Raw genomic sequence first — 14,927 nt, 5'->3', positions numbered from 1 at the left:
TAAGCGTGTTATCCAAGAATTAATGGCAAGGAAAGACTCTTGTAAGACTGTAAACTGGTTAAAGAGAAAATATCTGACCAGTGGCCTCTAAAGACAATGTCAAATACCTCCATCCTCTGAGGGGATCTTATCTACATTTTCTCTCGCTCTCTCTCAGTCAGTAAAGCCCAGAACACACCAAGCAGACGCCAACGAATTAGCGCTGAGGAAGCAGACTGTGTTGTCGCCTCTCGTCGAGGTAAAAAGCTGCACTTGAACACACCGAGAGAACTGCAGCTGACGGTCAGCTAGAATGTGTGTTTAATGAGCCAACTGTCTATATCTGCAGATATATTAGTCTATATTCATCATTCAGAAAGGAAAAATGACGCTGCCGGCTGCCGATACACATACCGTAAACAAAGTAGCGTGTGCTTACCGTTTTGAATATCAATCCTGCTAAACACTTTCTTTATTCCACTCCGCTCATGTTAATATTGAAATATTCGCCAAGGAACACTCAGGTGAGATGACGTAACATAATAACAGCCTTCTATCTTTACCGTTTTGACTTCTTTGCTTGCATTTTTGCTTTTATTCTCGTGCACTGACTCTCACTAAGCTGAACAGCCAATCAGAGTTCTCTCTTTCCCCGACGGCGATTCAACATGTCGAATCGGGCGAAACAAGCCGTCGAGGACTATTTTCAGCCAACGGCACGGAACCGTGCGTATCACACTGAGGAAACTTAGTTGGCCGACACAAAATCTGCCAGACGGCCGACCGTCGGCTTGGCATGTTCTGGGCTAAACACTGAAAACTCACACAGGAATATATATGGTTTTAATGTGAATGTGATCATTTTTAGGGATTGTTTAGTAATGCAAACATAGACAATGTTACAATAATGCTTACTTACTACAGTATGAGTGTCATTCTTGTTTGTAAAGAAAAAGAACATTGTATAACGCTACCTGATGTTTGGGTTTTAGGAGTGCGTTTGTGTGAAACCACTGCTAGTGGTCAGGAAGAATGAGTTGATCTGATAAATGAATTAAATGTTTTGCTAGTTTTAGTGTATTTTTGAATGTGAAATGAACTGCTAGAAGAACGTTGTGAAGAGTTTTGAATAAGTAAAATAAAACTGTAAAGCACAATATTGTTTTATTGTGAGTATTGCGAGTACTCAATCTATTTTTAAAACGTTGCTACATGGTTAGTTTAAAATAAACCAGTTGCTGTGATGTAAATAAGTGTTAAATCAAAGAACAAAAGCTAAAAGAGTTGTAGCTTTAATAAGACTTAATCTATAGTTAATTCATGCTTTGTGTAGTTAAGACTGTAAAGTGTTTGATAACTATTCAATTTCCGTATATTCCCTACCAGTTAGACATCAGGAGCAGTTCTAGTATCAGTGATCCTGGCCTTCATAAAGTAGAATTAGTTGATAAATACATTTATATATATATATTTTTTTTTTTGGTAAATCGATTGACAGCATAAATACATTTAGCAATTTCTCTGGTAACCTCTAAACACAAATCTGTTTATGATAAAAAATAAATAAAGTGTAAAAAAAGCTCAAAAGTATTCATATTCAACTTCATATTTTGTCAACATACAAACTAGATAGTTGCAATGTTTTTATATACAAAGTAGTTTTTAAACCTGCAACTAAAGCTAGTGAACACAAATTTACAAAATAATCTTAGTGGGACATGTTTAATATAATAACCTGTTATCATATAATAACCTGACTTTTTTCCTGTGACCTGAAGCAAGAAGCAGTTTGAGTCAATAGCTGAAGACTTTTAGTCTGATGGCCGAGGTCTGAGGATGTACTATAATGTACACCGTACAACAGCCTCGGGCCTTTAGCCGAATCACAGCTGTGCTAATATAATATAATATAATATAATATAATACCTGTAACTGGAGGCATACAGTCAAGTCCACATCCATTGCTGCAGCATTTCTCATTGTTGACACAATCAGTGTCATCGACACACGACATGAAAGTCATCAGGGGACAGATCCACGGTTTAGGTTTTCTGACTGGACACACTCCTGGCTTCACTGTAATACAGACACATGAAAAAAAATAAAAAAATAAATAAATAAAAATAAACTGTAAGAGGCCCAAAATTATCTTGCATAACCCCCCTTAAAACTCTACCTAGCATAATAATATAATACCTGTAACTGGATCCATACACTGAAGTCCACATCCATTGTTGCAGCATTTCTGATTGTTGGCACAGTCACTGTCATCGGCACACGGCACAAAACGTATCCGGGCACACATTGCTGGTTTATATTTTTTGATTGGACACACTCCTGGCTTTGCTATTAAACAAATGTGAAAATTATTAAATAAATAAATAAACAAACAAAATATCCCCATCTATCTGCATCCATCAAAAGTAATCCACATGCCTCTGGAGGGTTAATAAAGGCCTATCCCTTGAAGCATGAAAATGACTGAAGGAAATATATGTATATTTGATCAACAAATTAAGCCAACTCGTATGATTTACATTATTCTGGTTTCTCTACCAAATACATTTAAAAAACACAAATCCAGTGAAAATACAGGTATCGGATAACCTGGCTAACGCCAGACCACGCATCATTGAGAATGAAACGTGGTCTGGAAACCACGTTAAATTTCTCGTATTTGAGGCGTGGTTTACGAATGCCCAGAGCTGTATTATTGGGTGCTACGGATGTCTATCAAATGCACCTGTACGTCTGTCAAATGCACCTGTGCTCCCTCCCCGTTCTGTGATTGGTTCACTATTTCTGGGGAAAATTTGGTTCATGGTATCCAGACTGCCTAGCAGCGCGAATAAAAATCGGCTGCGGCAAGGCAGCATGGGGAAACCCAGGCTAGGTATCTGACTCGTTCTGGAGAAAGTGGTATCGGTGCATCCAAATCATATTTACCTGCCCTTCAATATATCAGGGCTAATATATATTAGTCCAGATATATTGAAGGGCAGGTAAAAATGACTTGGATGCACCAATACAACTTTCTCCAAAGAATCCGATATCTGCATCTTAAGAATATAAAATAATATAAATCATACAAGTTGGCTTAATTTGTTGATCAACTATAGTTATATTTGATCAGTTATATTCATTCCTAAAGGGATAGGCCCTTTATTAACCCCCCGGATGTGGATTACTTTTATGATGGATAGATGCACTTTGATGGAATGCAGAACAGAAACAGCCATTCACTGCTATAATAAAGCTTGGACGAGCCAGAACATTTAATATAACTCCAATTGTATTCATATGAAAGAATAGACACCTAGAATGTCTTCAGGGTGAGAACGTCATGGACTAATTTTCATTTTTGGGTGAACTATCCTTTAATTAAGCCTGTTAAAACAGTCTTCACAAAAATGCATTTTAAGTTCACTTAAATGACATGTTTCAAAGCCTAATAAACCTAATATAACATAATAAAACTAAAAACATAAAAATACCTGTAACTGCAGCCATACACTGAAGTCCACATCCATTGCTGCAGCATTTCTCATTGCTGGCACAGTCACTGTCATCGACACACGGCATGAAAGTTACCCGGGGACACATTGCTAGTTTATATTTTCTTCTTGGACACACTCCTGGGTTCACTGTTATACAGACACATGACAGAGAAGCCATATCACTGAATGCTGAATGCGTTTTTCACTGGGTCGTTTGCAGAGTACGTCAGGCAAATGGGCCCAGGACACTAGTGGCCTAAATTACGACTTTAGTTTATTTTATTACTTTTTTGTGATTGTTTTCTTACATACACAAACATGTTAAATAATAACATTGCGGTAAAATAAATCTGTGAATTATAGAGTAAATTGTAATTAGTGTACACAAGAAATATTTAAATGACAATGTATTTAAATTAAAACATTAACTAATAAACGTAAATGTATTAAACGTAAAAATAAATAAATAAAATAGCAGGTCTGGAAGAAGGGCCAAAATTCTATTCCATTCCCCTTAAAACTAATATAATATAAAATAATGTAACATTATATAATACTTGTAACTGGATCTATTCAGTCAAGTCCATTACACCTAGTGCTGCAGCATTTCTGATTTTTGAGACACTCAACTGTCAACGGGACACAACTCTTCACCCTTCACTAAACACATTATTGTTCTATCGTTTGTGATTGGACGAACTCCTGGCTTTATTGTTAAACATGACAGAGGGGAAAATAGCTCTGAAATATTGAAGGGCAGGTAAATGTGACATTACAATGAGTTTGTGGAGATGTGAAATTTAAGTGAATTTAAAACAAAGTTGCTATATTTTTCCCCACTCACATGTTAATGAGTACAAGCCAATCAGAGCAGAGGCAGAGCAATTGTGGTTGTTTTTTTTTTGATTAGGAAAAGTCAGTCAGTGACGTTTAAATAAAAATACGCACAAGTCACACCCGATGGTGACTGGACTGTAGGAGAGTTTTTGGAGGAACAAATGCCCGGGATAAAGTGGGCAAAATATGGGAAGAAATGTAACAAAGACTGGGAGAACGAGAAAAGAGTAAAAGAATGGATTCAACCTGTCATGGGGGACGACTCAAAAGCACTATGCAGAGTATGTAAGTGTGAAATACATGCACACCATGCGGACCTCGTACAGCACGCTAGCACAGAAAAAAATACAAAAAAACGGCAGCACCGTTCTCCTCAATGAGGCTTACGGACATTGTGTTCACGGCCTCCAAAGAGAACGAGTCAAGGCAGAGGGATGAGTGATTCTCACAGATGAGCCTGGCCAAGTCCAAACTGACGAACAGAATGGGACACGAAACTCAGCAGCATTATACTCCACATAAAATACGGACTGAGAGGACAAGGCATAATTTGGGGACTTTGCCCCAAACCAAGAGATGTTCAAGTGCTTCAATAGTGGCATGTAAACTGCCAGTGCAGCATCAGAGAGAAGGGAAACAGATGCAGATGAAGACAGTGAAGATGGATTTTAATTAAGGCAAGCACTGTAACCGTAGCTTTTTTATTAGAGCCAGGATATGCTTGGGAGAAAAGCTGTTTTTGATGAATGATGATAATCCTCAAAGTACTGTAATGTTAAATGGGGTTTAGGGAATCCTAGGTATCCATCTTCTAGCTGAAGTATAATCTTACCTCATCCCTCATTTGAAAAATCTTTCCTTTTCTTTCTACAGTAGTGATGGGGACGAGACCGCCTATGCCAAGTCCGAGTCTTTGAAGGGTCGAGTTGGAGTCGAGACCGAGTCCGTTGGTTTTCAAATAAAGTCGAGTCCGAGTCAAGACCAAGTCTTTGAGGAAGCAAGTCGGAGTTGAGATTTTGTCCCGACATATCAGTTTTGATATTCATGATTTAATATCACCCCAGTTAATAATCAATAGTTAGGCCTTAAGACTAAGCAGTTTTTAGTTATGGGGACAAGACCGCCTATGCCGAGTCAGAGTCTTTGAAGGAACAGGTCCGAGAAAGCAGAAATCGCTCTTGAGATCAGACTGGAGTACTACATCACTATTCGGCAGCACAAGCTCTGGCCTCTAGACATCAGTACAAGGCTATAAGTTCTACAGAGAGTGAAACTGCCTAGTCTGTACCCGTCATGTGGTGCCACTTTGACTTTGATTGGCCCTTTTTAGGTCACCACACTCTCCTCAACTAACAAGAGGATGGTGCCATTCTCATTTCACAAGTCTTTGTTAAGTTTGTTTTTATTATTTATAATGTTCTTGTTTGAATGTGGGCCACCAAGAACGTCTGGATGTAGAACTAAAACATGTTGAATGTTAAATGATATTTAATTTTGAGATATTTCAAGGGTTCAGTTCAGACAAATTGTTTTGCTGTTAAATATGTTTAATTTGCACCTTGGTACCTGAAGCAACTTGAGAGCTAACAGTGGTGGTATTTTTCATATGAGGCTAAAGTGTTATCCGTCTTAAGAAAAATGTATAGACCAAGCCTCATCCTCACCTGTTTAAATGGATTTGACTGGAACGGTTAAACCAGTTTAGTTTATTTAAATCTTTTCTAAATCACTAATTTGTTTATCATAGCACCACTTTATTGCTGCACACCAAGATTATCAATGATTTCTCCCGTTTCAGGGTTATAGTTATTTAAAATTTGTATCTTCAGTTTACCAATCTGTCCATGTGGAGGTAAAATTAAAACTCTGTACCCAAAGTTTAAAATCCATCCCCAAAGATTTATTTATTTTTCTCTTCCCAGAACTTAGGGGGAATCCATAGAAAGAAAAAAAAAAGTCACTTGTTTTGGGCTTGTTTTCACAGGCTTGGTTGCTTATTTGTCTCGTGAGATCTGGCAACACTGGTTGAAACACTGATTAAGTGATTACATGACACATTCAAGTTGAACAGTTTCTTTCAATATAGTTCATTCTTGTTTATTTAATATCTACTAAAGAAGAACTTTAGATCAGTTCACGTGCCACTTTGGTGCTACGGTGATCTTTCACTTCACATTAAAGAGCACCAAAATGGCATTTGTTAGAATTTCAGCAATAAAATTGACAGAATTTGAAAGCTGAGACTTTCATATCAAAAGTAACCTGCCCTGTCAGTGTCCTCTTTGCTTCGCTCTTCTTTCACACAATGAAAAAACATGTATGAGAGTTGGCAGCCCTGTCTTCACCAACATTGTAGACATGGGAGTTCTCTGAAGATAATTGGCCCCAGAGCCTTTGCAAGTCATAATCAGTCCCTGTGTATTATCCCAAGTGTAATGTGTGTGTCTTACCGTTTCTCACGCATGACTCCTCACACTCTTCCTCGCTGTTGAACCTGTTGTCATTTCCCTCACAACCTCCATAAATGAAGGACACACACTTTCCCGCAGCAGGATCGAAGCCCCACCTGGGCAAGTATGCTTTACAAGGACCAGGGTCCAAAGGCAGTTTACAGATATCTAGATGGAGAAAATACACTGTATATTACAACTACATCAAGATAAATTGTGTGCTAGTCACTATGGGCCTCTCAGCTGGGCCATAATCCATCTTTGGATCACACACACAAAAACACCAGTCACAAGTCACGGTGCGGTTGTTCGAGTAAGGATTAATGCTCAACGAGGTGTCCATTGCCATGTATAAAATGGACGACGGCGAGGTGTGAACCATCTGATGCACAGCGGAGGTCTTAATGAACGACCGTTGCCTCCACCGAAGTCCATTAATACCTCGACAATGGACACCTCGAAGGGCATTGACCTTTGGGCTTATACCACGGTGACTCACACTCTGCATGACTCCTCACATCTGGCCATAAAGAGATGGACATGGTCAGAAACAATGCTCAGGTAGGCCGTGACATTTAAACGATGCCCAATTGGCACTGAGGGGCCTAAAGTGTGATAAGAAAACATCCCCACACCATTACACCACCATTACTAACCCTTCCTTAGATTTCCACGACGCATGCGCGAGAACTGAACTGAAGTAGTTGAAGGAGATTAATTCTCGCGATAATTCTCGCGCATGCGTCGTGGAAATCGAAGGAAGTCTCGTTTCAGGCCAACAAGGAAGAAAAGGAATAGTCGAATAAAGTCGTTATTTTTGTTTGTTTTTTCGCACAAAAAGTATTCGCGTCGCTTGATAAACTTATAGTTGAGCCACGGTAGTCACTTGGGATATTTAAACATGTTCTTCATTGACTTTCTGGGCCGTCAAGAGCTCTCAAATTTAATCAAAAATATCTTCATTTGTGTTCCGAAGACGAACGGAGGTCTTACGGGGTTGGTACAGCTTGGGGGCGAGTAATTTATGACTTAATTTTCATTTTTGGGTGAACTATCCCTTTAAATCACCTTTCTTTCCCATTCTGACATTCAGTTTGGAATTCAGGAAATTGTCTTGACCAGGACCACACCCCTAAATGCATTGAAGCAATTGCTATGTGATTGGTTGATTAGATAATTGCATTAATGAGAAACTAAACAGGTGTTCCTAATTATCCTTTAGGTGATTGTATGTATATGCAGGGTGCGATTTGCCGTGGGGATGCGTGGGATTTCCCCCTTTCTGGTCAATGTATCCCTGCCTTTTCTTAATTATTTTTATCCCCCCCTCAAAGTGATCAGTGCTACTACACTAATGGTGAGACGGATCAGAAAACTTATCATGGATCCGCGGTTTGATTAAAATCTATTTTATTTTTAAATGCGCTACTTTGGCTGACTCTCATATAGCTGCCGCTCTGCACGAGTCTGCAGACTTGCTCAATGTCCCGCCCACGGAGCGATCTGATTGGTTACACCTCACGGACAATGGCCTATCACCACTTGCGAGACGGTTGCAGGTCCGCGCTGGGCTGTGGAGTTGTTTGTAGAAAGAAAGGCAGCAGCTATTCAGAATAAACATCACAATCTGATTTTCTGTTTCTATGATGACAAGCAGAGCTAGTGTCCCAGTCACTGAGAATGGCCGAAGTTAAACACACGGTGTTTCACTCAACTGAGATAAAGCAAAGGTTTTTTGATTAGTCACTCACTCTTGAACATCTGGCATGAGTGATTTCAATGTTAATTCAATGTAAAAGACGCGTTTACGCACGTCTAAAGGTTCTGCGACACGAATGAGGCGAATTGACGAACATGGATAATGCATCCGTCTTTTCAATCATTTAATAATAATTCATTACATTTATATAGCGCTTTTCTCGGCACTCAAAGCGCTTTACATAGAGGGGGGAATCTCTTCAACCACTACCAGTGTGCAGCATCCACCTGGATGATGCGACAGCAGCCATAGTGCGCCAGAATGCTCACCACACACCAGCTTACTGGTGGACTGGTACAGCTTCACTGTAGCTCAGCATCCCGATGTAACGTTAACATCATCACTTTAGCAGTAAAACCGTTTCTATTATGGTTTAACTTTGCAATCAATCCATGGTTCAGGAGAGGCTGATATAAATTAGCCTACCCTATTAATCTATTGATTTAATTATTGCACGTTTTTTTTGTTGTGCATGATCACAGTTCATATATGTGTGGGAAGCTATTAGAGTAAATACATTGCGTTTGAATACTTCATGAGTAAAAACGATTTTTTTTTCTGCAAATGCAGTGATGAAGTTCATGTTCTCATGATTTATTTTTATGATATTATTTTTTTCAAAACATCCCCCCCTCTGTTTATTTTTTCTTCCCACAAATCACACCCTGTGTATAGTAAATGTACATGTATAAACTAAGGTCTCCTGAATTTGAAGATAATTGGCCCCAGAGCCTTTGCAAGTCATAATCCGTCCCTGTGTATTATCCCAAGTGTAATGTGCGTGTCTTACCCCTTCTCACGCATGACTCCTCACACTCTTCCTGGCTGTTGAACCTGTTGCCATTTCCCTGGCAGCCTCCATATATGAAGGACACACACTCTCCCGCAGCAGAATCGAAGCCCCACATGGGCATGTATGCTTCACAAGGACCAGGGTCCACAGGCAGTCTACAGACATCTAGATGGAGAAAAATACACTGTATATTACAACTACATCAAGATAAATTGTGTGCTAGTCACTATGGGCCTCTCAGCTGGGCCATAATCCATCTTTGGATCACACACACACACACACACAAACACAGGTCACAAACACACACACATTGGTGCAGTTGCTCGGTATAACACATATCATTATAGAACATAACATAATATATGTATATAAAATAATATAATAAAAATACCTGTAACTGGATCCATACACTGAAGTCCACATCCATTGTTGCAGCATTTCTGATTGTTGGCACAGTCACTGTCATCGGCACACGACGTGAATTTTATCCAGGTACACTCTGCTGGTTCATATTTTTTGCTTGGACACACTCCTGGCTTTACTGTTGTACAGACACATGACAGAGAAGCCAAATCACTGAATGCTGAATGTCTTTTTATTAGGAGTTTTGGTTCTTTTGCTGCTGTTACTATAAGGACCTTTAAAATAACTGAAATCATTTGACGAAGTGATATGACGTACGCAATGCAGTCAAGACCTGTCTATGTTGTTTCTACATTAAAATGGTGATTACCGCAAGTAAAAATAATCAGCAAAATTATTACAATATATAAAAAATATATATAATATATAAAAGTACTTGTATGTTAGGTGCAATTAATTACAGAAAAATTGTGATTAATTGTTTTTTTTCTTTTTATCGATTGACAGCACAATACAGTATATTATAATAGAATACAATATAATACCTGTAACTGGAGCATCCCCCCACCCCCACCGCTCATGATCACGCTCTCATTCATGCAAATGCTTTTAAAAGGTTTAGGTAAAATAAGACGCAAAAGTGAACGCAGGGCAGTGCTTAAAGTGACAGCAGCCTAACAAACCTGCTGCTGTGATCCGTCATTAACATTAGTTAATAATACAAGAGAGAAAATAAATCATCGCTCTTGACTGAATAACTTTTGTAGCTTTAATATTTCTTAAATATATACATGCATGTGTGTGTATTTGCATAGAAAATAATTATACACAGTACACACACATATTATGTAAATCTAAACTTTTATTTTGGATGCAATTAATAGCTTGACAGCACTAAACATAACATAATACCTGTAACTGGAGCCGTACACCGAGTTCCACCGCATGCAGTGCCGCAGCATTTCTGATTTTTGGGACACTCACTGTCACCGACACACAACTCGAGATCCTTCTCGCTACACCTTACTAATTCACCATTTGTCTTTGGACACACTCCTGGCTTTGCTATTATAGAGACACATGACAGAGAAGCCATAACACTGAATGAATTTTTCACTGTAGAAAAAAAATAATTTTGGAAGTTGTACCATGTTATTGGAATACGTTTTACTAGAAACAACGTCCTGGTTGCGTATGCAACCCACTACTTTTCCCTAAAGGAGGAAACGGTGGACGTATTCGACGTGGACTGAATGGAGGAAATCCCACCAGAGAGCTCCATTCAGTCCACATTGACTACTTCTGACGTTCTCGACTGAAAGGGAACTATTTCAGTCTTTCTACTTTAAAATCGGTTCCCACTGAAGTCCATTATATGGAGAAAATACTGGAATGTTTTTATCAAAAACCTTAATTTCTTTTCGACTGAAGAAAGAAAGACATGGACATTTTGGATGACATGGGGGTGAGTAAATTATCAGCAAAAGTTTCCAAAAGTGAACTAATCCTTTAAAGGTTTTTATATTTATAAAGCCTAAAAAAAAAAAATGTTAAATTTGATCGATTTCAATTACACTCCATGTGCCTTTAATGGCTTTTTATAAAAATATCGCATTATACAAAGGTTTAAAATATTTGCTTCTGTCTTTATGTTGTGTCTAAATTCATTTGGGCATTAAATATGAAATTATTACAATATGAAAATATATAAAAGAACTTTTTAAAGAATGATTAATTGCAATTAATTACAGAAAAATGTGTGATCAATTAGGTTTTTTAATCGATTGACAGCACTATACATTATAATACAATACAATCCAATAGAGCATAATATAATATAATACCTGTAACTGGAGCCGTACACCGAGTTCCACCGCATGCAGTTCTGCAGCATTTCTGATTTTTGGGACACTCGCTGTCATCGGCACACAACTCGTCATCCTTCATGATACACCTTATGTCACTGTTTATCCTTGGACACACTCCTGGCTTTGCTGTTATACAGACACATGACAGAGAATATATCACTGAATGCTGAATGATTTTTTCACTGTAGAAAAATATTTTGGAGGTTGTATCGTTATGTTATTGGAATATATTTTACTTGAAAGAACTATTTCAGTCTTTCTACTTTAAAATTTCAGGTTTTATTTGTCGTGGGTTTTGGTGCTTTTGCTGTTCTTGGCTGTAAGGACCTTTGAAAAAACTGAAATCATTTGGTGAAGAGATGTAAACATGTAATGTGGTCAGTCCTGCTTGAAACCACTTTAGCTGTGTGTTTCCCTCAAAATAACTGCACACCTTACAATCTTCAAACAAATATTAAACAAATAAAAATATACAAATGACTTTTTAAAGAACGATTAATTACAGAAATGTGCAATTAATTAGTTTATTTGTTGTATCGATTGACAGCACTAAATAATGTAATATAATAAAATATAATACCTGTAACTGGATCCATACACTGAAGTCCACATCCATTGTTGCAGCATTTCTGATTGTTGGCACACTCACTGTCATCGGCACATGACACGAATTTTATCCAGGTACACTCTTCTGTCGGATATCTAGTGCCTGGACACACTCCTGGGTTTGCTGTTATACAGACACATGACAAAGAAGCCAAATGTTTTATTCATCATGGATTTTGGTTCTTTAAATGTTTTAGGCTAAAGACTTTTGAACCAATTTTGAACCTTTTTTGAGACAATTTCACACAGCCACCATTTTGAAATCGAAAGCGAGGCCCCGGTGGGAAGAATCCCGAAAGTACAGAGGTCAAGGTGATCAGCAAAGACAACATTTTGAATATCTGATGAAATCTGTGATTGATCATGTTCTTGTCCATGGTATGAGCATGAGGGAGGGTGGCTGGACAGTCAGTGGTTTTGCAATTTGTGTCTCAAGCTTATTCACTTATTTATATTTATCTGCTTCAAATCAAAGTAGTTTGGAAATCTACTTATTCCTAAACTGTGTCAATCAATGTCAGATTAAAAAAAAAAAAAAAAAGTATGAAACAAGAGCTGTAAGTTACAGCCTGTAACCAATTGTATCTCTCAAATTCATTTTAATCTACAAAAACAAACCCTAAACTAAAACTAAATGCAAAACTTTATTTATTTATTTATTTAATCAAATCAGGATTGATCAAAGTCTGATTGGTGGCAAAGTATCTTGTAACGTTTTTTGTTTTTTATTAACATTAATATTCTTGTTTTAGTGTAAAAAAATATCTATGTGTTACAATGGAATATGTAGAGAAAAAGTAATAGATAAAACACAACGTAAGAATATAAAAATAGGCTAAATATCATTTTATAGGAATTTTATAGGAATTTTTATTTAAACTGATGCTTGCCAACAAAATTCAGCTTTAACTGGACGTCTGTAGCCTAGGCCTACTCTGTATGTTTGAGAATTGTAATATGCAGAGATGTCATTTTTTGTAAGGCACTTGTTGCATTTCTTCGTGCTGTGTAATTAAGTTAAAGAACATGAAACTCACCTGTGTTTAGTCCTGTTGAGCTCCAGCATCCAGCCAGACACAATAACACAGTGCAGTAAACTCGAGCTGCCATCCTCTCAATCTGCGACCACAATCACACAATGAACTCTGCTGGAAAATCACGCTTATATAAGGACGAAAACGATTTTGAGTTAGCGCTCAACCAATGGCGTGAGTTTGAGGAGTTGTCAATTTGGTCTCCCTGCCAGAATCTGACTCCCCCTCGCGTGCACGCGCATGACGTTCATCGACTGGTTTTCCACACCTGTAATTCCTGTCTGGATTACTGTAAAGGAGTACTTCACTTAAAAAAAATAAATAAATAAAAATAAAAAACTAAAAAACTTTTGCTGATAATTTACTCACCCCCGTGTCATTCAAGATGTCCATGTCTCTTACTTTCTTCAGTCGAAAAGAAATTACGGATTTTGATGAAAACATTCCAGGATTGTTCTCCATAAAATGGACTGAGCACCAAACGGTCCAAATGAGAGTTTCAGTACAGCTTTTAGGGCTTTAAACAATACCAGAAGATGAATCAGAAATGACTCGAAAAAGGATTAGTTCATTTTGATGGACAAGTTCGAAAAGAACAGTTTTTTTTTTTATTATTAATTTTTCTTGATAAGACCCTTATTCATCGTCTGGTGTCGTTTAAAGCCGTTTGAAGCGGCACTGAAACTCATTTGGCCCTTGAACCGTTTGGTGCCCAATGAAGTCCATTACATGGAGAAAAATTGGAATGTTTTCATCAAAAACCTTAATTTCTTTTCAACTGAAGAAAGAAAGACATGGACATCTTGGATGACATGGGGGTAAGTAAATTATCAGCAAAAGTTTTTTTTTTTTTTTTTTTAAGTGAACTACTCCTTTAAGTGTTTGTTAGTAGGCTACTCGTTCTTAATATATGATTGTTTTCCCCTGCTTTGTTTTGTGATTTTGGTTCTTGTGTTACTATTACTTTCGGTTCCTGTGTGTGTGTGTGTGTGTGTGTGTGTGTGTGTGTGTGTGTGTGTGTGTGTGTGTGTGTGTGTGTGTGTGTGTGTGTGCGTGTGTGTGTGTGCGTGTGTGTGTGTGTGTGTGTGTGTGTGTGTGTAAATTGTGTGTAGAAGATAACTTCTGCAGGTGCATCAGGTCTCTTCTCTCCACTGCATATCTTTCTCTTAAGCACAACTGCAAATGGTAGCCTTTTGAGTGTTCAAAAAGAAAGAAAAAACAAAGCAAAGTGTGAAAACCAATGTTTCTTTTATTAACAACATAAACAATAACCATGTCCTGAGACACACATAAAATCACTATAATGTTTTACCCCAGCACCTGTCGAAATCATACTCCCACTCCGGATGTCAGCTTTGCAAAGTCAAACACGTAAAACTAATTCTGATGGCACATTTCTCTATGGAGGATCGCTGCAGAAAAGCACTCTTAGCTTCAGTAGTCAAAATCAAATCCAGACTCAAAACACAACTGTTTAGCTGCATTTACTGAATGAGCACAATGTGGACGTCTGACTGGTTGCACTTTATCTGATATATGTATCCTCTTTTTTATTCTTTTAATTATTTTTAAATGTTTTATTGAATCATTTTTATTCTCTGCTTTTATTGTCCTCATGCATCTGTAAACAAAATGTATATTATATTATAATGTGATCATAATATAAACTTGATTACATTAAAATAGTTCAAATTAAAAATTCTTGTATTTGCTGTCCAGAATGACTTATCTCACTGATCTT

General features: G+C 37.7%; 1 protein-coding gene across 3 annotated transcripts in view; it reads right to left on the bottom strand.

Annotated features, from left to right (window-relative positions):
* LOC120460919 (papilin) overlaps positions 1-12,640 on the bottom strand; it is a 41,155-nt gene extending 28,515 nt beyond the window's left edge. The window contains exons 1-8 of one of the 3 annotated variants that reach the window (XM_089124389.1): positions 12,127-12,640; positions 11,523-11,672; positions 10,591-10,743; positions 9,707-9,856; positions 9,313-9,480; positions 6,764-6,931; positions 3,474-3,623; positions 2,176-2,325 (exon numbers count right to left, since the gene is read on the bottom strand). In XM_089124389.1, the coding sequence (XP_088980515.1) occupies positions 2,176-2,325; positions 3,474-3,623; positions 6,764-6,931; positions 9,313-9,480; positions 9,707-9,856; positions 10,591-10,743; positions 11,523-11,672; positions 12,127-12,142 (1,105 nt within the window). In that variant the 5' untranslated portion in view covers positions 12,143-12,640. The remainder of the gene's footprint in view (positions 1-2,175; positions 2,326-3,473; positions 3,624-6,763; positions 6,932-9,312; positions 9,481-9,706; positions 9,857-10,590; positions 10,744-11,522; positions 11,673-12,126) is intronic. The other 2 variants (XM_089124387.1, XM_089124388.1) reach the window with 2 other exon arrangements.
* Positions 12,641-14,927: the final 2,287 nt, after the last annotated feature.

Source organism: Pimephales promelas, chromosome 20, assembly GCF_988280905.1.
Source record: "Pimephales promelas chromosome 20, fPimPro1.hap1.1, whole genome shotgun sequence".
Lineage (NCBI taxonomy): Eukaryota > Metazoa > Chordata > Actinopteri > Cypriniformes > Leuciscidae > Pimephales > Pimephales promelas.
Note: the sequence above shows the minus strand (reverse complement) of the source record. Positions and strands in the feature narration are given on the sequence as shown.